Source organism: Alosa sapidissima, chromosome 4 (genome assembly GCF_018492685.1).
Source record: "Alosa sapidissima isolate fAloSap1 chromosome 4, fAloSap1.pri, whole genome shotgun sequence".
NCBI lineage: Eukaryota > Metazoa > Chordata > Actinopteri > Clupeiformes > Clupeidae > Alosa > Alosa sapidissima.
In genome coordinates this window covers 26,068,578-26,089,760 of record NC_055960.1, presented here as the reverse complement: position 1 = coordinate 26,089,760, position 21,183 = coordinate 26,068,578, and the positions used below count along the sequence as shown (strand labels likewise).

At 41.4% G+C, this 21,183-nt stretch overlaps 2 protein-coding genes and 3 non-coding genes across 16 annotated transcripts; 2 read left to right on the top strand and 3 right to left on the bottom strand.

Moving 5' to 3' along the window:
* Position 1: 1 nt before the first annotated feature.
* On the top strand, positions 2-5,551 carry si:dkey-197j19.6 (proline-rich protein LAS17). 10 transcript variants are annotated; one of them, XM_042088221.1, is made up of 7 exons: positions 2-132; positions 1,071-1,170; positions 2,870-3,019; positions 3,324-3,410; positions 4,169-4,256; positions 4,525-4,630; positions 4,923-5,551. In XM_042088221.1, exons 2-7 carry the CDS (start codon positions 1,162-1,164, stop codon positions 5,332-5,334), a joined length of 852 nt encoding a protein of 283 aa, XP_041944155.1. In that variant the 5' UTR covers positions 2-132; positions 1,071-1,161; the 3' UTR covers positions 5,335-5,551. The 10 variants fall into 10 exon arrangements, 7 of the variants coding, with proteins under 7 accessions (XP_041944155.1, XP_041944153.1, XP_041944150.1 ...); XM_042088219.1 differs by having other exon boundaries at positions 1,071-1,186; XM_042088216.1 differs by having other exon boundaries at positions 1,071-2,067.
* On the top strand, positions 1,061-1,157 carry LOC121708138. Its single transcript, XR_006031600.1, has one exon. It is a non-coding gene; the product is annotated as a small nucleolar RNA U13 (small nucleolar RNA).
* A 326-nt stretch (positions 5,552-5,877) lies between the features above and the next one.
* On the bottom strand, positions 5,878-19,400 carry avil (advillin). Of its 3 annotated transcripts, XM_042088211.1 has the most exons (21): positions 19,154-19,400; positions 18,276-18,328; positions 18,061-18,166; positions 17,699-17,773; positions 16,721-16,917; positions 16,392-16,500; positions 16,005-16,115; positions 15,176-15,381; positions 14,679-14,757; positions 14,229-14,327; positions 13,794-13,947; positions 12,911-13,011; positions 11,929-12,066; positions 10,849-11,007; positions 10,264-10,443; positions 9,124-9,275; positions 8,692-8,836; positions 8,019-8,207; positions 7,273-7,341; positions 7,069-7,179; positions 5,878-6,683 (listed from the first exon to the last, which is right to left on the bottom strand). In XM_042088211.1, the coding sequence occupies exons 3-21, from the start codon at positions 18,118-18,120 to the stop codon at positions 6,570-6,572; spliced, it is 2,448 nt and encodes an 815-aa protein (XP_041944145.1). In that variant the 5' UTR covers positions 18,121-18,166; positions 18,276-18,328; positions 19,154-19,400; the 3' UTR covers positions 5,878-6,569. The 3 variants fall into 3 exon arrangements, with proteins under 3 accessions (XP_041944145.1, XP_041944144.1, XP_041944142.1); XM_042088210.1 differs by lacking the exon at positions 18,276-18,328 and having other exon boundaries at positions 18,061-18,231; XM_042088208.1 differs by lacking the exon at positions 18,276-18,328.
* Positions 7,550-7,646, bottom strand: LOC121708140. The gene has a single exon (XR_006031602.1). It is a non-coding gene; the product is annotated as a small nucleolar RNA U13 (small nucleolar RNA).
* LOC121708139 lies at positions 9,510-9,605 on the bottom strand. Its single transcript, XR_006031601.1, has one exon. It is a non-coding gene; the product is annotated as a small nucleolar RNA U13 (small nucleolar RNA).
* Positions 19,401-21,183: the final 1,783 nt, after the last annotated feature.

The window sequence follows — 21,183 nt, the reverse complement described above, 5'->3', positions numbered from 1 at the left end:
GAGCTGGAATACTCCAGAGAATGTACTCCCAGCTAGTGCAACAGTTGATGCAACATAACGTCAACATAACATAACAAAGTTGAATGTTCTTGAACTTTCGCGAATTGGAAATAGCTTGGCTTCAAAGAATAGGTAACATATAGGCCTTTGATTAATCTAATCTAATTCCATCTTCATTCATCTAATTGTGGTAGGTTTAGCCTAACGCTGTCTGTTTCCAGATAGAAATTGTGATTTCAGCATTTGGATAATTTCCACAAAATAGGCCGTTTTAAAACATAGGCAGGGTACAGTGTCATGAACAAACAACGAGTCGCGGAATTTTCTAAATGTAGTCCTACTAATATGGCGAAATACACCACTACCGAAACTGGTAGACCTACAGTACTGTATGTTTGATCTAGGCTATGAGCATTTACAAACCAACAATCCTACAAAAAATAACTGCACTATAATCTACTGCAAGTGTCAAAACAGCAGTTTGGAGAAATTATTTGCAGTATGCAGGAAATGCAATATTTTGGACATTAAAATATTATTGTAGGCTACTGCAGTATATTTTGAATAGTAAAACTGCAGTTATTTTTTGTAAGGGGTAGCCTAGGCCTACTTTTCCATACAAAGTAGCCTACATGGACAAGGAGTGGGGGCATGAAATATAGCCTAGTCCAAAAGTAAGCTCGCTCTAACGCCTAAGTTGCATCAAAATTGAGACATTTTGTCAATCTGTGATATCAAGTCATCATTTGCTTTTGCATCCAGAATAAATGTTAAGGTGACGAAAATACCATGCCATAGAGCAGCGAGCAGCAGAGTTGTCCTACTCGTTATTGGCCAATCCTGGCCTCCCACAATGCATCTGTTTCTGATATCTGTTTCAGACCACGGATCTCTTCTTTAAAATTCACAATGTCAGCGAACACATTGTGCGTAATGTTGAGAATTATACATGGTAGCTTGTGTGTGTACTAAGACCTTAGTATTATATAGATATAGAACCACCCTTATGCTGACGCTTATGTATTGTTATAAAGATTTCCTCAGCTCAAGCAATCGTCCGATCCTTCTAGGTCATACACGTGATGATTGGTCGATCCACGATGTTTTCGTGAAATGTGCAGCCTTCTTGTTACGCTTGGCACACGACCCTTCTGATTTAAAATGTCAAAGGTAAATGACTTGTGAGGTATGTTTTGCTTCCGTTTCTACTAAACGTTTAATAGCACTCCACCATCAGTGGGCAATCCTTTCCCTGTTTTTGTCTGTCACTGATATTACGCGAATGAAGATAGCCTATCAATACATCGGACAGAAAATAATGTGGCATGAATAAATAACCAACATGTTCCGCTTTCGTTTTCAGGCATCCACCTTAGCCGCATCTTTCTTAGTGCACGGTCGGATCTTCTTGTCGGCTTAATTTAAAAACGTAAAAAATGTAGCCACCAGGTTCAGAGAAAGCGGAGATAAAAAGTCACCTGGCATTTTGCCTTTCACTTTGCTTTTCACTGACTTTTGCTTTCTGCCCGCAACATAATGCTCGTGTTTGTGGTGGGTGCCTGCTGACCTCCCAACTTCCTAAATAGCCCTCAGCATGACAGACCACCGTTGCCTGAATATGAAGACTAAAGATATGCATCTTTATTCTTTCATTCTTTAAGTCTGTCACACCCCCCTCTTAAGTGCACAAGGAGAGCCCTCTCTATAGTTACAATACAGTAAAGGAGTGGATGGGAGGGGGAGTCCTCTCTACAATACAGTAAAGGAGTGGATGGGAGGGGGAGTCCTCTCTACAATACAGTAAAGGAGTGGATGGGAGGGGGAGTCTGCTACTCTATCCTTGCTTTCCTGTGATCATGTGTATGCTTTCATATTTGCATGAGGAAGTGGAAGTAGCATCATTCATCTGGGTTTGTATTAGGCCTTGAAAGGTGCAATTGAGAAACAGATAGAGGGAGTAGCATTGAAAAGACGAACATGTCAAGGTCTGGATTAAGGGGGTTTAGCACATATTTGTCAACCAGAGAAAATGGCCTCCTCGTCAGCTTAATTGGAGCAGACTGCCGTGTGAGTATCACCGCTTCTGTCTTCTCCTCCCCTTTCTTTTCCTTATCTTCTTTTCTTCTCAGTTCGTCCACAATCTCATTTTGGTCAATACTTTCTTCTTAATGCAACATTAGAAATACTGATTCACTAGTTGTTGATTCGTTGTAGTGGTCAATCAAAAATCCAACTATTACATGAAAGTAAACCACTGTGCTTTCTGTTAAACAAATAAGGAATTGAACACTAAAACTTACATTTGAATTAAACACATAGGGTCCGTTAGAATTTGCTTTTTACTTTGTGGCCTACTAATAAACTTGAAGTAGGCCTATCTCAGTTTGCTGAGGCAAAACCTGTTGGATTATTACAAGAACAATAAATCATAGCTTTGTTAAATTCCTTTAGAATGAATGTGATACAAGTTGTCATATCCCTTTCTCTTCTGCTGATCTGTTTTTGGACCTCATTTGCTTACTGATCAGTTTGACTTCCTGCTTGTCTGGGTTTGATCATTTAACTGACAAATAGTTTGACATTTAAATAAACTGATGTATACTTCCATCAGAACTGAACACTATTGCACTCATATATCTTTCATATGTCTATATCACATATAGCATAGTCTGCTTGTACCTCAATTTTTCCCATTTCTTTGTGAGTATAACTAATTGTTAAAGCAAATGTTTACCACAGACTAGATATTACATTACCACATGGGTGGATGTATGAATGGCGTGTTGCCATTTTTGTAAATATGTTATGGGTGTGTGTGTGTGTGGGGGGGGTTATCTGCATTTGTAAACCCTTTGCATATGTTTTTCAGGTACTGGCATCTGCAGTAGTCCAGCTTGTATTGGTCAGCCCTGCTCATAAAGGTCAAAGGTTAGCATGGAAGGTCCATGCCTGCGGGGTTGCATGTTTAGAGCAGGATCGAAATGTGCACTCTGCATTCATACGCCTTTACTGTGTCAAGGTCAGCATACTTACTGATACTTACATACTTACTGGTATTTATATTCATCCGAAGCTTAAGCTGTAGAAAAAGCATGCCACAACTTATTAGCACTCAGCGTATAATGTTATGTATCAGCACTTTGTAACTTCAACATTTTGTAACTTGGTTTTTGAAAAGTGCTATATAAATACAGATTATTATTGTTATTATTATTATTATTATAATTGTTTAGTTACTATGTGTTATTTTGTGTTCATGGATGGTAGCATAAACTATACCCAAAATTGAAAATCATTGACTGTAACTTTCTATTACCCTTTAGAAAGCTAAATTGCTATGGGAACAGGAGGTCTACACCCCTTTTAAGTACTCAGCACCACATCCGTATTTCCACAGTTTCCCGGGAGACGTGAGTGACACACTTCAAATATCAATGTAACAACACAAAAACAAACAAGGAAAACAAAAATGTCTCAGTCTAGCCTGGGAGAACTCAGACGAACCTGTAAGCAAATTTTAATTTGCTCTGCAGGTCAGTATGGCAAGGAGGCCATTGACACCCATTTCCAATGTTCCAAAAACCCAAGCACCAATCACAATCGCTTATCTGGCATGGGGCGGGTTTTATATGATGACAGATAGAGCAGTGCATTCAACACAACCAATGACAGCACTGATGGCCACAGGGTTAAAAAGATATGGATGTGTATTTTCTTTTTAATTGAGTAAACAACTGCCTTTAAAACCTTTGTTTACAAGAGAGATTTAATTGCTGCACTTCTAAAATTATTTGGTAGGAGTTTAATGCATCAAATTTAAAAGTTTAATTTCACTGCTGTTAAGCCCCTGGAAGTCGGAAGTCAGTGAAGCCTTTCCAGACCCACGTTCAATCTCATTTGAGATTTGAGAAGCAGTCTGGTGTTAGCCAGGCTAGTTTCAGTCTCTTCAGAGTGCCTACCAGCATCACCTCCGTTTTATCTCACATTATACACTTCTGTATGCTGCACATTGTATATTGCTTGTGCATACTGTTTGTATAGCAGCCTATAATACGTGCCCCAATTTCCCTCACAGGATCAAAAGAGTATACTATACTTTTTATATTTTACTATTGTGAAGTTGTTGGTGATACTGCCATGTCAATTTTCAACTGGGTTCTATGGGCAGGACTGCAATGCTGGATTGAACTTTGCAGATGAGGAGGAGGCTGAGAAGTTCCTGTCTGCTGTACAAACATATGTCGACAGCTGCATAAGTCTGTGCACACCAACACATATATACACATATCCAGACAAATTTACATGCATTTGTTCTTGATCATCTATACGTAAATTGTATACAATATCAATATCATACACAGTTATGCAGTAACATGATTGTCCAATCATGTCACAAGAATTTATTTCATGAAATCTTAAGACAGCATTTGAGGTTCACGTCTCTGAAGTTATGTCTCTCTTTCTTTTACAAATACCTTTTGATGCTCATGGCCCTCTGTATTTCAATACTGTTGTGTGCTGCAGCTCGGCCTCAGGTGCAGATAAGGACCCAGAGTCTGGACTCCACATCTGGACGACTTCTGTGGGAGAACAGGAACAAAAGTCAGCTGAATTCACCAACAGACCACATGTGAGCATCGCTGTCACTGCGAATATGTGCGAATATGTGAAACATAGTCTTGTAGATAAATGCAGTCATAACCATGCATCATATTTACAATATTATATTATCTCATGTTTATATATTTATAGTTTCAGGTGGAAATCAAAATAGACGTGTACACATTTGAATTATTGATGTATCATGCAATACACTCAAACACCCAAATATCTTATGCCTTCTTGATTTGTGACAAATGTCACTAATATGTGATGTTACACTTAACAGTATAATGGGTGGCTGTATGTCGTGTATTTTTAAGGCCAGCACCTGCTTCACCACAGAGGAGAATCGTGTTCACTCTCCCTCCAGATGTCACAACAAGAACACGTTCTGTGGAACATGTTCTGTCTAAACCCTCCACACACCCTCCACACACCCTTTCCAAACCCAGGAGAGAGTCTTTGCCCTTGGCAATAAGGAAAGGCCCGCTACCCTCTGTGCCAGTCCATGCCAAAGAAGCCTCTGTGGGCATTAGGAACAAAAGAAGTGAAAATGCTCAGAGCTCAGCCCCGGGGAGCTCTCTGCCCTTGCCACAATGGGTGCCACCCCCACCCTCTCACCAGGCACCTAGGGCCCCATGTTATAGCCTGCTGCTCAGCAAGGACACCGGTCACAGGGCCCTCACTGGAAGGGATGCTTTCTCCATGGTGAAGCGTTTTGACAAGGAATGATCTGCAGTAAGTAAGGAGCTGAAACTCAAGTGAGTGAAGTGAGTGAGGATCACTCACCCTCTCAGTCACATAAAAGTAGATACACGTTGACCTTATACTGTTATGTAACAATTAAATCAGCAGTAAGGCTGTGCATCTATGCTGAGGATAAGAAAGAGGATTGACCTGATACATTCTTTTTTTATATTGTACACAAATAAAATTACATATTTGTTCATCTTTTTTCTCTCGAACCCTACAATTTGTCCTGTTTCTCTACACACAGAAAATTATTTTAAATAACAGAAGTCAAGACCTATAATAGAACTTCATACACAAGAGAGATACCTTTATTATTTTGTAATGGTTTTATGAAAAGTAATAGTTGTGCTTGCTTGCGTAGTCCTTGTGAATGAAAATCATGGTGCTCTGTGTAAGAAGTTTTCTGTTGAACAGAAATTCATCTATCCCTGTTGAATGACTTAATGCTATTAGTTGTACTTGAGAAGACTAAACAGACCTCTGCTTATGTGAACAGAATAAAGCACCATATCACCCAACTAAATCTTTTAATTCTAAAATACTTTATTTGTGTAAAGTGGAATTATCCATTTGATGGGCAGGTGAATTCACAGTGTGTAGCACATTATAAAGTTATCACTTTTCTGATATTCATTGTTTCCATAATTGAAATGGAGTTATGGGATCAAGTGCAGGTCGTTCAGTGGACCCTCCTCAGCATTCATATTTCAGTAAAATAATACATATATCAATCCAGATGCAGTTTTATTTAATTATATTAATATGATTCTATCAACAAAACCTGAACAGAATTTGGCAAAAGTAGGCTAACAAGGAAATCATTATTTAAATGGCAAATTCAACTATATCACTCCTAAAACTCAGTCACAACATATGAGAAAACATAATGTAAGGAAACATAATGTATGGTATGTTGTTAGGGCAAAGTTATCTCTGAAGCAGGTGATCTAACAAACATGATACAAGATGATAGAATAATAAGGGAATATTTTCCATATGCATTCAGTTAAAACATTCATGCATATAGTTATTGGCATGTTGGTATGAAGAGGAAAGAGGGAAATATAATTACAATAATGTTGGCTTTACATAATGAAAAATGAATCTCTTGATTAAAATAATCAAAATGACATAGAATTACAAACACATTAATAATTAAACATGGCTGTCACAAAAAAAGATGAATTGACAATGTTCCATTACAGTGCATATGACTAGAACAGCCCTTTCCCCTTCTTCAAGCTGATCTTCTTCCACTGTGGAAGTTTGACAAACTGGTCTTTAGCCATTCCAAATATAGCCTTGAAGTCTGTGTCTGAAAGGTGTTTCTGTGAGACAGACAGAGGTTGAGAGAAGAGAAAACAAGTGTTTGAGAGGGGAAGGAAATGAGAATTTTAAATAATAAATTGGTTTAGAATTCATGCTTTTGATGCACAATGCTATACAGACATTCAAATATAAATCCTTCAACCATGCGAAACCAAAGTCCATGCAAAAACTTTGACAGGATTCACTCTCCTATCAGGAACACAAACAAATGACTAATACGAATTGCTATCCAAAGGATTATTAATATGTTTGTTGCTTTATATTCAGAGTATCTGGTCAGTTCTCAGTTTGTCAGTCAGCATAACCTTTTGCTTAATCAATGTACCAATTACAAGATTAGGAATAACTGTTGCATCTCCATGAAATGAAAATAAGAGAGCTGACCTCTTTCTGGGCAGGGTCCACTCCCTCAGGTAGCTCTTCGGCTAGCTTGTTGATAAGATCATCAGCAGGGAAGCTCTGGTAGGTGATGTTTTCTGTGCTGCCATTTTGTTCCTGCAGTTAGTATAGGTTGTAATTACTTTGTATACATTCCTAATTGTGTTTTAAAGCATGTAAGTGTTGCAAAATGTAGTGGGGTGTCCTTACAGGTACAACTCTGGTCAATGATGTAACTTCCCCAAGTTCCATCTTCAACTGCTCATATGTTTTCCCTCCCTAAGAAAGCACAGATCATTTTCAATCAATTACTTTGATAGGGTTGAGAAATTTCACCACCCACACACACACACAATCTCTCAAATCACCGCTGTCTTTTAAATAGACACACACTGACATATTCATACGTGCATACACAGGCATGCACATACTCTCTCCATTCCTCTCTATAATTTTCACATTCAACTGAACATTCACACTCAACATTTATCAGATAGGTCTTGTGCATGGCGTAACAATAAGGCAGCACATTTCATGACAAATTCATGAAATAACCAATCATCATGAGTATGACCTAGAAGGATCAATTGACACCAGAGATCGAGAAAGTCTATGTAATGATATGTGGGCTACTACATAAGGGTGGTTAAATACAAACACTGGTTTCAGTATATAAATTACTGATGAGTTTTATTAAATCATATTATGTCTAATGTATTCAAACTTGTTGAGAATTTTAAAGAGGATCATTTTGTTTTCAAACAACTCACAGAACAGATGCATTCTGGGAGACAATGACTGGCTGACACAATTGATGGTTCAGGCACAGAGAGTCTACCAATCTGCTGCAAGATTCAAGTCTGCTCTCAGTATAGGGTCAGGCCTGGATATCAGGCCAACATCCCAATCTCTAATGCAGTCGCAGGCTCACTGAACGTGGACCCTTATTGACTCACGCTCCATATGGTGGGGTCCCAGGCCATGAACCAGCCAGTGAAGGTGGGGGGCTCGAAGCCCTGCTTGACCAGCAGGATGGGGGTGTCAGGATCGCGGGAGCCAGGGTGGGTGCGTAAGTACTCCTGGCAGGTGACCACTGACTCCTTACGCTCCTCCTCATTGGCCTGGTTGCCCACCCACAGGAACACCTGTCGCAAATGGCAGCACAAATCACAATGGAAACCTCTGCCACAAAAAGATCATTTAGAAAGATACAGTTCTGATAAGCATAGCACTGGTGCATATGTGCATTATCTATGCCAAATAATGGTTGAATATATTTTGAGCATTATACTGTCTGGGAGTGTTTTACCATTACACCATATGTACTGACCAGTAAAGGCTATTTTTGTATTCATCATCATGTCTCACTTTTTAAAATAAACCACTTGAAAACAATAGACAGTTTACACTCTGTTCTCATGAGAGCTATTTTGGAGGCCCAGTGGGATTATAAAGAGTTTATTCATAGGTAGTTGAAAGATAAGCGAAGTGGACAGAGAAAGGCTACTCCAAGTAAAGGGAAACATGGACACAAAACCAAAGATGATGTTAAGTAATGGTGGTTTGTAATTCCACTTTACTGGTTATTTGGAGGTGATTTGGAATAACATTTCTTTCAGCGTGACATACCTGATCCCATGTGTCTAAAAGCATTACGTCATCCTCACTGAGGTCATCTTGAGTGAACTGCGTAACCTCGGAGACAGTAAATCGGCCTGTCTTATTGGAGCATTCAAAGAGGCGTGGTTGATGATCCAGCGAGGTCTGCTGTAGTCTGAGATGAAGAGACTCTTTTGACTAAATGTCTACGGACATCAGACCTCTAGATCACTTGATATAAAGTCTGAAATTACTTTCAGAGTTGTCTTTCTAAAAGAGCCTTATATCATGATTTAAAGAGACTTAGAGTAGAGATAGCTACTTCCAATTAGTAACTGAATTTGGCAAAACCTTCCCATTCCCTTTTGGAATACTCAATGTTTTTGATACTTGACTCAAACTGAGGTAAACCTAAAAAGCAAATTTGAGGTAATTCCTGCACCTGTCCATCAGGCAACGTACCTCTTATCATTTGCATATGGAGTCTTGCCTCCCAGCAGCGTCCAAAACTCTATGGGCTCCTGTCCCTCGGCGATGATCTCCACGGCAGCAGTGTCCTGTCCGATGACCGTACTGACCTCTTTGGCCATGGCTCTCTCGTCACCACTGGAGCCCTGCAGGGTGGAGGGAGAGCAGTGAGCAGTGGGTGGAAGTGGAAGAGGAAGAGGCAAGCATGCACTGATGCAGCTGCAAGCCTTCAGTGTCTGCATATGAATAACTAACAATAACCTCTCAAAGTGCTATAATGTTAACTGAAGTGAGCTCTGACCATTGACTGAACTTCTCAGTCTCACACAAACCTACATGCTGAGTAACAAACTATGAAAACTTAATAATAAAATAATCTTTATCAGATGGGTCTTGTGCTTAGCATAACAAGGAGGCAGCACATATTATAAAAGTTCATGAGATGACCAATCATCATGTGTATGACCAAGAAGGATCAAAATTCACAGGGATCGAGAATGTCTGTGTAATGATATGTGGACCCCTACATAAGGGTGGTTAAAAACGCCAACACTCTGGCTTCAGTATATATACAATTTTTGATTTTTGTTTTTTGCAATTTAATAATATCATAATGCCAAATGTATTCAAACATTTTGTGAATTTTAAAGAGGATAATTTTGGATCATTTTCAAACAACTCAGAGAACAGATGCATTCTGGGAGACAATGACTGGCTGACACCAGGCACAGAGATTCTACCAATTTGCTGCAAGATTCAAGTCGGCTCTCTCTCTCTCTCTCTCTCTCTCTCTCTCTCTCAATTCAATTAAATTCAATTCAATTGGCTTTATTCGCATGACTGTTCTTTTACAGTGTTGCCAAAGCAGTGCTGTATAAAAATAATAAAATAGTAATTGCGATAATAACAGTAGTGATAATAAAAATAATGACAGTGGAAAAAAACAACAACAATAACAACCAGCAGACAATAATAAACAACAAACTCTCTCTCTTTCTCTCTCTCTCTTACACACATACACACACACATACACACACACACACACACACACACACACACACAGAGTAAAACTTGGCTAACAAACAAAACTCATATAGAAAAGTCACATTCAGTCACACACGTTCCTGCTCGCACCTTTCCACACCACACGTAAACACCAGTCTGGCTCTTCAGCAGAAAAACATCATTGGAGTTGAGGCAGCCAGCCAGGGCAGGGACCTCGATGGCTTTGGTGTTGGACTGGTCAGAGCCGCTGACCTGGAACAGTCGCACTGGCGGCTCCGGATCTGAGCCCCCCTTCCTAGAGGTGCCACCCTGAAAAACATGCAATAGATAAATTAAACAGGATCCATTAAACAGGACCTGTGGTATCTGATGCCAACCGCATATCAAACAAAAGGCTTACAGTCACACCTTGGAACTGGTTGAGAAAGAATTCAAACTTTTGTCACACAACCTCTGATGACAAAGTGGTCACATAAAACACATATGGGCCTCTCAATTCCTCTTACACAATCTATGCATTATTAGGCACACCAGATCCAGTGTAACCAATTGACATTGTTGTTAGTTTAGCAAAATTAGGTGTATCTGTCTTATATATAAGAGTGCCCCTGAGGAAATCAGACAATAGAACTCACAGAGCATGGGGGGCGTAGGAGCAGAGTGCAGGACCACTGAACATTTAGGAAGGTGATGGTTTAATGCTTCTTCACTCACCTCAAATATGACCATCTTGCCCTTGAACATGGCCATGAAGTGCCGGGGCTCCTTGCCCATGGTCACTCTCACCTGGACAGGCTCGTCGTTGTACTTCTGGTCGAGGTCCACAGCCTGGAAGGCACTGGCTGCCAACTCATCCTGGGTAGCATGTCGGCCCTGTAGACAAAAGTCACCATCTGAATTCCATTTTGTGAATTTTGCATTCAAAAGTTCCCACATTGTGTCATTGTGCCACCCAACTCCCTGTATCCCTGTTGAAATGGTTGGAGTCAAACTTGTTTGGATTTACAACTGTTCAACAAATTCAAACATGTTACACCCCAAGTGGCAGCGGACACTTGAAAATAGATGGCTCAAGAACTGGCCCTAATGCATCAGCTGCTGTCTGTGACCTCTCTCAGGTGGTGTTTATTTGTTTACATACTCAAACTTTTTTGCAGTAGTGCAAGATCTGGACTGAGGGTTCCAAGCCTAACACGAGTAACTAATCTAAGCTCCTCTTTTTGGGGTCATGACTTGCACTGACTTCTGCTAAATGAATAAATGTACAGTACACTACCATTCAAATGTTTGGAGTCACTTAGAAATGTCCTTGTTTTCATCATGTTGTAAATTTCTGTTGTAGAAAGAAATTGCTGATCTTTAATACAATATCTACATAAGTATACAGATGCCCATTATCAGCAACCATTCATCTAATGTTCCAAAGGCACATTTTGTTTACTAATCTGATTTCATTTTAAAAGGCTAACTGAGAAAACATTGGAGAATCCTTTTGCAATTATGTAAGCACATAATGTAATCTGAAAACGGCTACCCTGATTAATTATTATTGTCTATAATGGAGTGGAATGGACATTTCTAGGTGACCCCAAACTTTTGAATGGCAGTGTAAATGTAAAAGTAACTTTAACTCAGGCCAAAACATTACAAGCCTAAACTTAATCTCATATTTAAAAACATGTTTAAAATTCAACTAACAATTTTTCTTTTATTTCAGTGTTAAACCTAGACTTAAATATATCCAAAAAATAAGTTTTTGTGTCAAGTGCATATCCAGTGGAAGTGGTCTGTTACCTGCCATATGTACAGGATGTAGTTCCTCTTGTTGTTAACTTGGTAGGTGTACAGGATGAGGTAGCAGTCTCCGCCATAGAAGTAGCCATGCCACTCCGGCTCCACTGGGACCAGCTCCAGATTCTCTATTCGCCATACCTGTGTTACACAACAGTCAGGCAGAGGAAGGATGTTACACAAGACCGCTACTAGTCCTGTTTCTGCACTGTCACTTCCTCTGCACTGAGTGAACTTTAGGGTCACCTTTTCTGTTTGCCATCTTTCAGCACTCACACGTCTTTTCTCAGTACAATAGTTTTCTCTGAGGATCTTCCTCTGGGTCTTATGCATCTGCTCTTCTATGTCTCTGCTCTTCCCCTCCTCACTGTTCCCCCTTTCCTGTTCCCCTCCTCACTGTTCCCCTCCTCACTGTTCCGCTCCTCACTGCTCCGCTCCTCACTGGTCCCCTCCTCACTGCTCCCCTCCTCACTGGACATGGCAGCCTGCCTCTCTGCCTTATTGGCTCTTTTCCCTTTCCACACAAACACCTTCACTCCTCCCTGGTCCAAGAAATAGCAGTCCTGGAACACACTACCCTCCTCACTCTTCCCCTCCTCACTCTTCCCCTCTTCACTCTTCCCCTCCTCACTCTTCCCCTCCTCACTCTTCCCCTCTTCACTCTTCCCCTCTTCACTCTTCCCCTCCTCACTCTTCCCCTCCTCAGTCTTCCCTTCTTCACTCTTCCCCTCCTCACTCTTCCCCTCCTCACTCTTCCCCATTTCCTGTTATCTCCTCTCAACGCTCCTGTCCCCATTTCCTGTTCTCCTCCTCACTGTTCCCCATTTCCTGTTATCTCCTCTCAACGCTCCTGTCCCCATTTCTGCTCTTGCTCCTCGCTCTCCTCTTTTGACTCCTCTTCTCTCCTCATCTCTTCTCTTCTCTCCTCTGCTTTTCTCCTCTCTCACCCTCCTCTCCTTTCCTCTCCTCTGCACTCCCCTCATACCTCCACTGTTCCATGTCCATCGTCCACCATGCGCTCTTGGGCTGCCACCTCTGGCATAACGTGCATCCTGGAGGCATCAAACTTCTCCTGGGTCACTGTGGCTGCAGAAGTAGAAAGGCTGAAGTGAGCTCAGCATGTACAGTGATGTAACTGCATACATGGCTACCATACATGAATACAGTGATCGTTGAAATGTGTAGATGTATATGAAAACATTAACTCATTGGACCACTTTAAAAAAACATGCTTATCAGTGCACACACACACACACACACACACACACACACACACACACACACACACACACACACACACACACACACACACACACACACACACACACACACACACACACACACACACACACACACACACACACACGCGCGCGTAAGCAGGCTGTCATGGTCTGGGAGTAAAGTATGTGGGAGATGGCCGTATGACAATGGAATATGTGTTGTGCAAAGCCCATGACAGTGCAGATGCGCCATGTAGCAGATGACTCCTGCATTATCTAGCGAGGGAGCCACACACACACACACACACACACACACACACACACACACACACACACACACACACACCCGTAAGCAGGCTGTCATGGTGTGGCAGTAAAGTGTGTGGGAGAGCTCTGTTCCGGTACGTATGGCACCAGAACATGTGTTGTGCAAAGCCTGTGACAGTGCAGATGTGCCACACTGCAGATGACCACTGCATTCTCTAATGAGAGAGCCGCACACACACACACACACACACACACACACACACACACACACACACACACACACCAAAAGTCTTATGTTAACCATACCAAACCTCTCCTCCTTCCTAACAAGTGTGCTGCTGTGTAAAAGCATTATCCACTACCACTGCCCTGCACACTCACCAACTCTCCCCATGGTGTGGGTCTTGCCAAGGCCAACTGTCTGGTCTTTGACCCTCCAGCTTGGAAAGAGCTGCTTGAAGAGGGCCGACTCTGCCCCGTCGTTCACCGTCTCGATGTTGGTGGTGTGGGAGTACCCCTTCAGCTTGATAAACTCCTGTTAAGACAGGACAGAGAGACAGAGGCAGAGAGAAGTCATATCATGTCTTACCGTTTTATTTTGTGGCTATAGTCTTCTTCCCCTTTTTGAGTTGGGTGAACTATAGGCGCTTTGTAATGTTTAATCAAAATATACTGTGGTATAGGGAAGATAATGACAAACAATGTGTCTAATTCCCTCTCACAAAAAGGAACTGATCGAGGGACTAATTCATCCATTCAGTATTTGCAGAGCTGGATCAGTTTCCTCATTCTTGTACTGATGTCCAGTGGACCTACCACAGCTCTGGACATGGCGGCCTGCCTCTCTGCCTTATTGGCTCTCTTCCCTTTCCACACAAACACCTTCACTCCTCCCTGGTCCAAGAAATAGCAGTCCTGGAACACACAACATTATAATGATTATCACTGAGCTCATAGGACTATTTGGATAATGATCTGAAGTAAACAGCAACCAAATGAAAAACAAATTATGAAAATGGACATGATTATGGATCAAGAGATCATAGCTCGCTGAGTGGAACAGCCTCAATATCACCCTTATTTGCTCTACTGAAAAACAAACCAAGGCTCCACTCCATAAATAAACTATATTGTTAACGTTAATGGGGTAGAAACTGTTTGCATTCAAATAATTGGATGCTGTATGGCATTACTATGTTCGAAAACACTAACATATACCATTGTGTGAATTATAGAAGAATAAAGGGAATACTTGAGCATCCATACATCATGATTTAATAAATCCTGCACTAGTGGCCGTGTCCCGATCTCTGTGACCTTCATCACGCCATCAGCATCTGAGACACTGGGAACAAAGAAGCACTTTTCTCAGACATCATAACACAATAGGTCACTATCAAAAGTAAGCTGTATGAAAAATATGTGTTGACGTGCTGTAGTTTTAAAATAAAATGTCAATTTGATTATGAAAATGACTAAAAGATGTGTTTTGTGCCAAAAAATAGTGATTTTGCACTTTTAAGTCCAGTCATTTAAAATAACACACAGCTATCCAACATAATCACATATGTTGAAGTAGACAGACATGTATATGGATAATATCAAATGCTTCCTCTGATCTGACCCATGTAATGGCCAGTAACAGTTGAATTGTATATCCAATGACTCAATAGGCTATAGTAATATGGAGAACAATAATTTGAGATGATAATGTAAATGCGTTAACGTAGACACTTCTGAGCAGACTCCCACACTTCTCTTACTGGTAGAGAGCGAGCTGGGCCTTCTGCTCCTGGTCAGGTGTGTCATCGGGGACTGCACTGGACAGCTTGGCGTTCCGCTCTCCCAGAGTGCTTTTCAGGACCTCCATTAGGTGAGAGCTGTCCCCCTCCGCATCCCCCTCGATCACCCCGATCTCTGCCCGACCCCCCCTCTCTCGGTCACGGATGTCCTTGGCCAACTGCATGCCCTGGAGGTCAAGCAAAGCAGTGTTGATAGTTACAGGACAGCTTTGCATTTTGTATTTACATATATTTACATTCCATCCAAGGCAAGCTTCTCAAATCCCTACTGCCATTCCACGGCGTTCCAGAACATTCTGAACCAGATGTGCTGCCAAAATGGCAGCTGATCTTTACACTGTGGCAGCACAAATCCCATTATGAAAACTACACCCCCACCCCCCCACCGTGCCTTCTGTAACAGGTTACACTCCACTATTCTGAATATCTGGTCAGTGGTTATGGGAGAGGAACAAAACCACTGTGCTAATCACTTCGGTTAGGTGTTATTAGTTGCTCTCACTTCCCCCATTGGGTCTGCTTCTGTATTCTACTCCAAGAGCCAGTCCTCCTACTGCAAATGTACTTTTTGGCATTAACTGAAAAACAGATCAATGACTCTATTGGACACTACTGCATGCTGAGTGAAGCAGTTTGCAGGACAGTACAGCATTCTGGACAGCCTAAACTCATTATGATCGATAGGATTTGCTTTCGGAAGTTCTAATATACTGCAGTGCCCAGACTAAATGGCTGAGGGACGGCTTGACGGCTTGAGATGGAGCAGGAATCAGGAAAAAAAAGCCGTCACCTTCAGCCTCTCCTGTCTGTTGCTCTCTGGGCCGTTCCACTGGATAATGACTTTGCCCGTGTCCAGCAGGAAGACGTCACCCAGGTTGAAGCTCTGCCACGTCATCTCCACCTGGTCAGATAAAACACAACACAGGAGAGCAGTACAAACAAAGTCAGAGTGGTCCACTGCATGTGAATAAATGCATTTAGTTGACCATTTGAAGAGAATGTAAAGTGGTACAGGGCTATTTTAAGTCTAGTTCTGTAGACTGTCCCACTGGGGTTTTAATGGGATGTCATAATGCTCTGGAATCAATAATCCCAATAATAATGTACGGGAAAGTGGAAGGTTTGGGGTTTTTTTACAGAAAGGAGATGGAGAGTCATTGAGTCATTCCTGCTGTACCTCCATAGCAGTCACCCTTCTCTTCCCCTTCACATGCAGGAGTCTCTGGACGTCGTAGGAGTTTGTCTCAGTGTGCCTCATACCTGATGCTACACCACCCTTCTTGTAGCTGATGGAACAAAGACAAACAGACACATCCTCAAGGTTCACCTGACTTGACTTGACTTTATAGACACACACGATAGCCATGACTCATTTTCAGAGATAGGGAGTGTAGACACAGCGCGAGAGCTCATGTCCTGTATTTGCTAAACAAAAGCATTCTCAAAAAAAAAAAAAAAACACATCACAGTGTCAACGTATGCTCAAATTCACCCCAGAGGCCTTACATGATGCCCTGTTTGAAATATCCTCGGAAGCTGTCGGATTCATGGCTCTGGACCTCCCGATGCTGCACCGGACCGGACCCCAGGAACTCGTCCAGCTGCACGGTGTAGACAGCGGCCGCCCCTTGCTCATCTTGGCTGGACTCGGAGCCGATCCAGTAGTGGATGTCATAGGACACAGCACTGCCCACTTTACGAGTCTGAAGGGTGGTAAAGCAAAATAAGAAATAAGTGTGTGTGTGTGTGTGTGTGTGTGTGTGTGTTGTTGTTGTAGTACAAGTGTGTGTGGGTGTCTGAAGCGAGTAAGATTCTTTTTTACAGATCAATATATTAATGAGTGTGAGTGTAAAGGTGTGCACACATACCCAGGTGTACACAGGTAGGTAGGTATTTGGAATAGGGAAGACACAGGCAACATGGGGAAATAGACCAAAAGAGGAAGAGAGAGATAGAGTGCTAGATGTAGAGAGAGAGAGAAGATGGAGAGATAGTGGGGACGAGGAAGACATTAATGAGAGAGAAGCGAGTAGAGTGCTACATGTGGAAGTGAGGGGACTGCGGTGAGATAAGAGCACATGAGGAAGAGACTGCAATTCAAAGTGAGATGATGAGAGAATACACATACAGACAAACGCATGAACTGGAGTCAAAGTGGAGCAGGACAGGTAAACAGCTACAGGGAATGGGAAGTTGGGAGAAAGGGGAATTACAGCAGAAGATGGTGGGAGAGAGAAGCACACTGCTGATATAGATCTCGGGCTTCTGGATAAGCATGCAAAGCAGATGGAAATACAAACAACTACAATGATAAGTCTTTCCTCCGGTCATCGTAAACTAACATGACATATTCACATGTCATGTTCACATTTTATTTTGCCTTAAATGATAAGTCTTTCCTCCGGTCATCGTAAACTAACATGACATATTCACATGTCATGTTCACATTTTATTTTGCCTTAAAAGGTCACACGAGGCACTTACATAAAGGAGCACGTAGCAGTCGCCCTCAAAGAAGTTTCCATGCGATTTCTCTGGGACCAGAACCAACTCCATTTTCTATCAGATATATCAAGACAGAGATAGACCCTTTCAACAATAAAAACAAAAACAATGCTTGAACATTCTATTTGGGCCCCAATCGACTTCCTCTGCATTAAGATAACATATGGAATGTTAAAACGGAAGTCTTGTGGGGCCAACTATGATGCTGATAATGGAACTCTCTTGAAAGGGTCTATAAAACTTCTATAATTCTCTTAAGCAAAGAGCACTTTTGGATGTTCTATGTCACAAAGTAGTGAAGTGAATCTGAGGAATTTGATATGGTGTCAGATGAACTGTACCTCTATTCGCCAAATAAGAATCCCAGGAGACTGGGTGACAGCCCGAAATGTGTACTCCATGATGTCTTGATATCTCAATGTCCTTGACACGGCCTGTTAATAGTTCCTGTTGAAGACAGAACCCAGAGAACTTTGATCAAGGCTGTGTGCCGAAGTGAACCTTGATAAAGGCTGTGTGCAGAAAAGTCGGTCTTGTGGCTGTGCGGCTACTCTACCTCTATTCTGATGACCTCCTGGCCAGCACTTGGGTGTACGTTCCTCTTCCTCGCTTTTTCAAAGACCCAAACAGGAAATTAGTCATTGCCACCCTGAACTCGACTAACCACTAACCAACCTGTCAAGCCAATGCAGTAATATTCTCTGCTTTTCACACAACGATATCTGATTACTTTGAAACATCTTTTAGGCTTTTATTTCAGAAAAAATATCTAAACTGTAGAATTACATTAATGTTTGGGATGAATTTCATATTTACATAAATTCTGTTGCAGACAGCAAATATCCATTAGTAGCACTATCATTCAAATGTTCTTTCCCATCATGATGAGATTTGACCTGTTATAATTTCAGAAGTGACTCATCACCAACATCACCAAAATGACCATTGTTAATTTAGCGAATGGTGAATTTCAATCAGATGATAGCCTGCTGATAAAGCATTAAGCTCTGTGTCTGTGATGTGTGTTAATGCTCTCCTGCCAATCAGGGTGCAGACATTAAGAATTTGCAGAATGTCATCTATTAAGTAAAGGCAGTATCCTTCATGTTAAATAAAAACAAAAATGATGTCCCCCATGTGCTGTCACAGGGAAAGGTGATGCCAAATTCAGAAGAGAACTATTGAAAACACCCTGGGGCACCAAAACAGACATACTCTCAAGCCAATTTCACATGGAAGACATTAGTGAACACTGATATGTGATCCCAACAAATAAATGTCCTGAATGTAGCACTTCACACAGTGATGATACCCTGCAGTTCATATCTTCAGCTTAGTAGCTGTACACCATTCAAACATCAGTGTGGTAGGAATCGAAGCAGAAAAGTCTAGGAACGTCAGATTTAAATCAAAAAGTGGAGAGATGGAGCTTACCTTGGAAGAAAAGAGTGATGGGTCCAGTTGGTGTAGAGCAGGCCTGTGCAGGACAGTGCTGGATAAATCCTATCTGTCGCTTTGGCTCTCACACTCCCTCACTCAATCTCTCGCTCTCTCTGTCTGTCTATTTCTCATTGGTTCTGTGGATTGGAACACGAGAGTTCTGGATCTCAAGGGTCATATTCAGAGCCCATCATCTTCCTCCACCGCTGCGCTTCAGACACCCACACACACGTACACACACACACACACACACACACACGTACACACACACACACGTACACGTACACACACACACGCACACATACGCACATGTGCGTGCACACACACACACACACACACACACACACACACACACACACTCACTGCATTTGGTTGGATTTGCATGTTCCAGGTTCCTCTCTCTATCGCCTCGTCCAATCACGGAGCAGGTTTGTGGGCAGATACACAAACCAGCAGGCAAATGAGCCAGGGGGTGGGGGTGGGGGCATATTCAAAGGATGGGGCCAGTTGAAGAGCAGTATTAGCAAAATTGGTGGCCAAGTGTGGAGAGTAGAGGAGAAAAGAGAGGAGAGGAGAACCGAACACCCTCTGGGAGAGGGTGGTGGCGGGCAGCTGGAGCCTCCTCTGCCAGTAAACTGCACTCTACAGTGCGGGAACGTGGCCAGAGATTTATTGATTTTGTGTGGTTATATAGTCGGTTGGCAGTGGATTCGAAGGGGCAATACATACAGAGAGACGGAGACAGAATGCCATTACAGCCCATTTAAATCCGCTTTTGAGGCTCCACTACAGCTGGCTAAAGCGTCAGCCAAAAGGAAATAATCTATGCTTCCTAACATCTAACATCCATGTATTGATCTGAAAGAATCAGTGTTTTTTGTTGGGGTTTTTTTGTAAAACATGTGTAGGGTATGTTGAGTAATCATATAAAGCCAAAGGGGAATGAGAGCCCAAGCTTACACAAGCAGCAACGGATGTCATCTCAACACACTGTGAGAGGGGACATCTGAGCAATACATTTGCCAGTCAAATGTTAGGGATTTTGTTTTGTGAAGCAAGATGTGTGTTGTGATACCCCCAAAAGTATCTATACACATTAGCAAATGAAATGATGAATTAATTTATTGTTAACCAAATATATACTTGAAGAGCTTTTGAATTTACTTTCACAGTTCTAATTGAGTATACATATGAGGAATACTGTATGTTGAGCAATAATTCACTGTTGGTGAAATTGCTTTGATGAAGAGTTATTGAAGATCCTTGACCCAAAAATAAACAGTTATTATTATTGGAAAATAAACAGTTAATTTCATATAGCTACAGTCTGGCATCTTGCGTCCTCCAAGGGGGATATTTAAACACCACAGAGGATGACAGAAACAGACTGGATGGGCCAATAATTATTCACGTCTGAACAGTAAACCTTCCTTTAACATTGAATCATTTGATTTTTTCAATGTGATAATAAAATCTCTAAATGAAATGCCGTCTTTAGCAAAACTACATTGAACATTTACACATTCCATGTCAATAGGGAGACACTTTCATCACATGAAATGTGCAACAGGTCACCTCTAATTTGTTTATCTGAGCTTAATTATACCAATGCAAATGTTCTGTCAAAAGTGAATGGGTTGGGAAACAAATGATGTCTAGTCTTTGTGGAAATCAACAGAGACAGTGGGAGCTCAAACAGATAATCAATGTTTTTATTTTCAATTTTCAGAGTTTCTAGTCGAACAAACGAAAAAGGAAACAAAAATTAAAAAAAGAAATATGTTGAAATCTTGTGTACTCATCTTCAAGTTTTTAAAAATAGTATATTTGCAAAACAAAATTTTGAACTGAAAAAGAGAAGAGATTAATGAATGATTTTCTTTTCTTTTTTGTAAAGTAATGTACTCTTTCCTTCTGCATAGCTATTATTGGCATTATTGTTCATGGTGCATACCTTGATCAAATATTTATATATAAAAAAAAAAAAAAAAACCTTGACAGACTCATGACAAATTATTTTTTTC

Excerpts from the sequence above, each read along its gene's own strand:
- si:dkey-197j19.6 (XM_042088216.1), top strand. The coding sequence starts at position 1,978 with ATGTCAAGGTCTGGATTAAGGGGGTTTAGCACATATTTGTCAACCAGA. Across the intron at positions 3,411-4,168 it reads TCCACAGTTTCCCGGGAGAC|GACTGCAATGCTGGATTGAA; the intron begins GTGAGTGACACA and ends TTCTATGGGCAG. Across the intron at positions 4,257-4,524 it reads ATATGTCGACAGCTGCATAA|CTCGGCCTCAGGTGCAGATA; the intron begins GTCTGTGCACAC and ends TGTGTGCTGCAG.
- avil (XM_042088211.1), bottom strand. The coding sequence starts at position 18,120 with ATGGAGTACACATTTCGGGCTGTCACCCAGTCTCCTGGGATTCTTATT. Across the intron at positions 14,758-15,175 it reads GCCCAGCTCGCTCTCTACCA|TGTCTCAGATGCTGATGGCG; the intron begins GTAAGAGAAGTG and ends CTTTGTTCCCAG. Across the intron at positions 12,067-12,910 it reads ATGGACATGGAACAGTGGAG|GTATGGCGAATAGAGAATCT; the intron begins GTATGAGGGGAG and ends TGTGTAACACAG.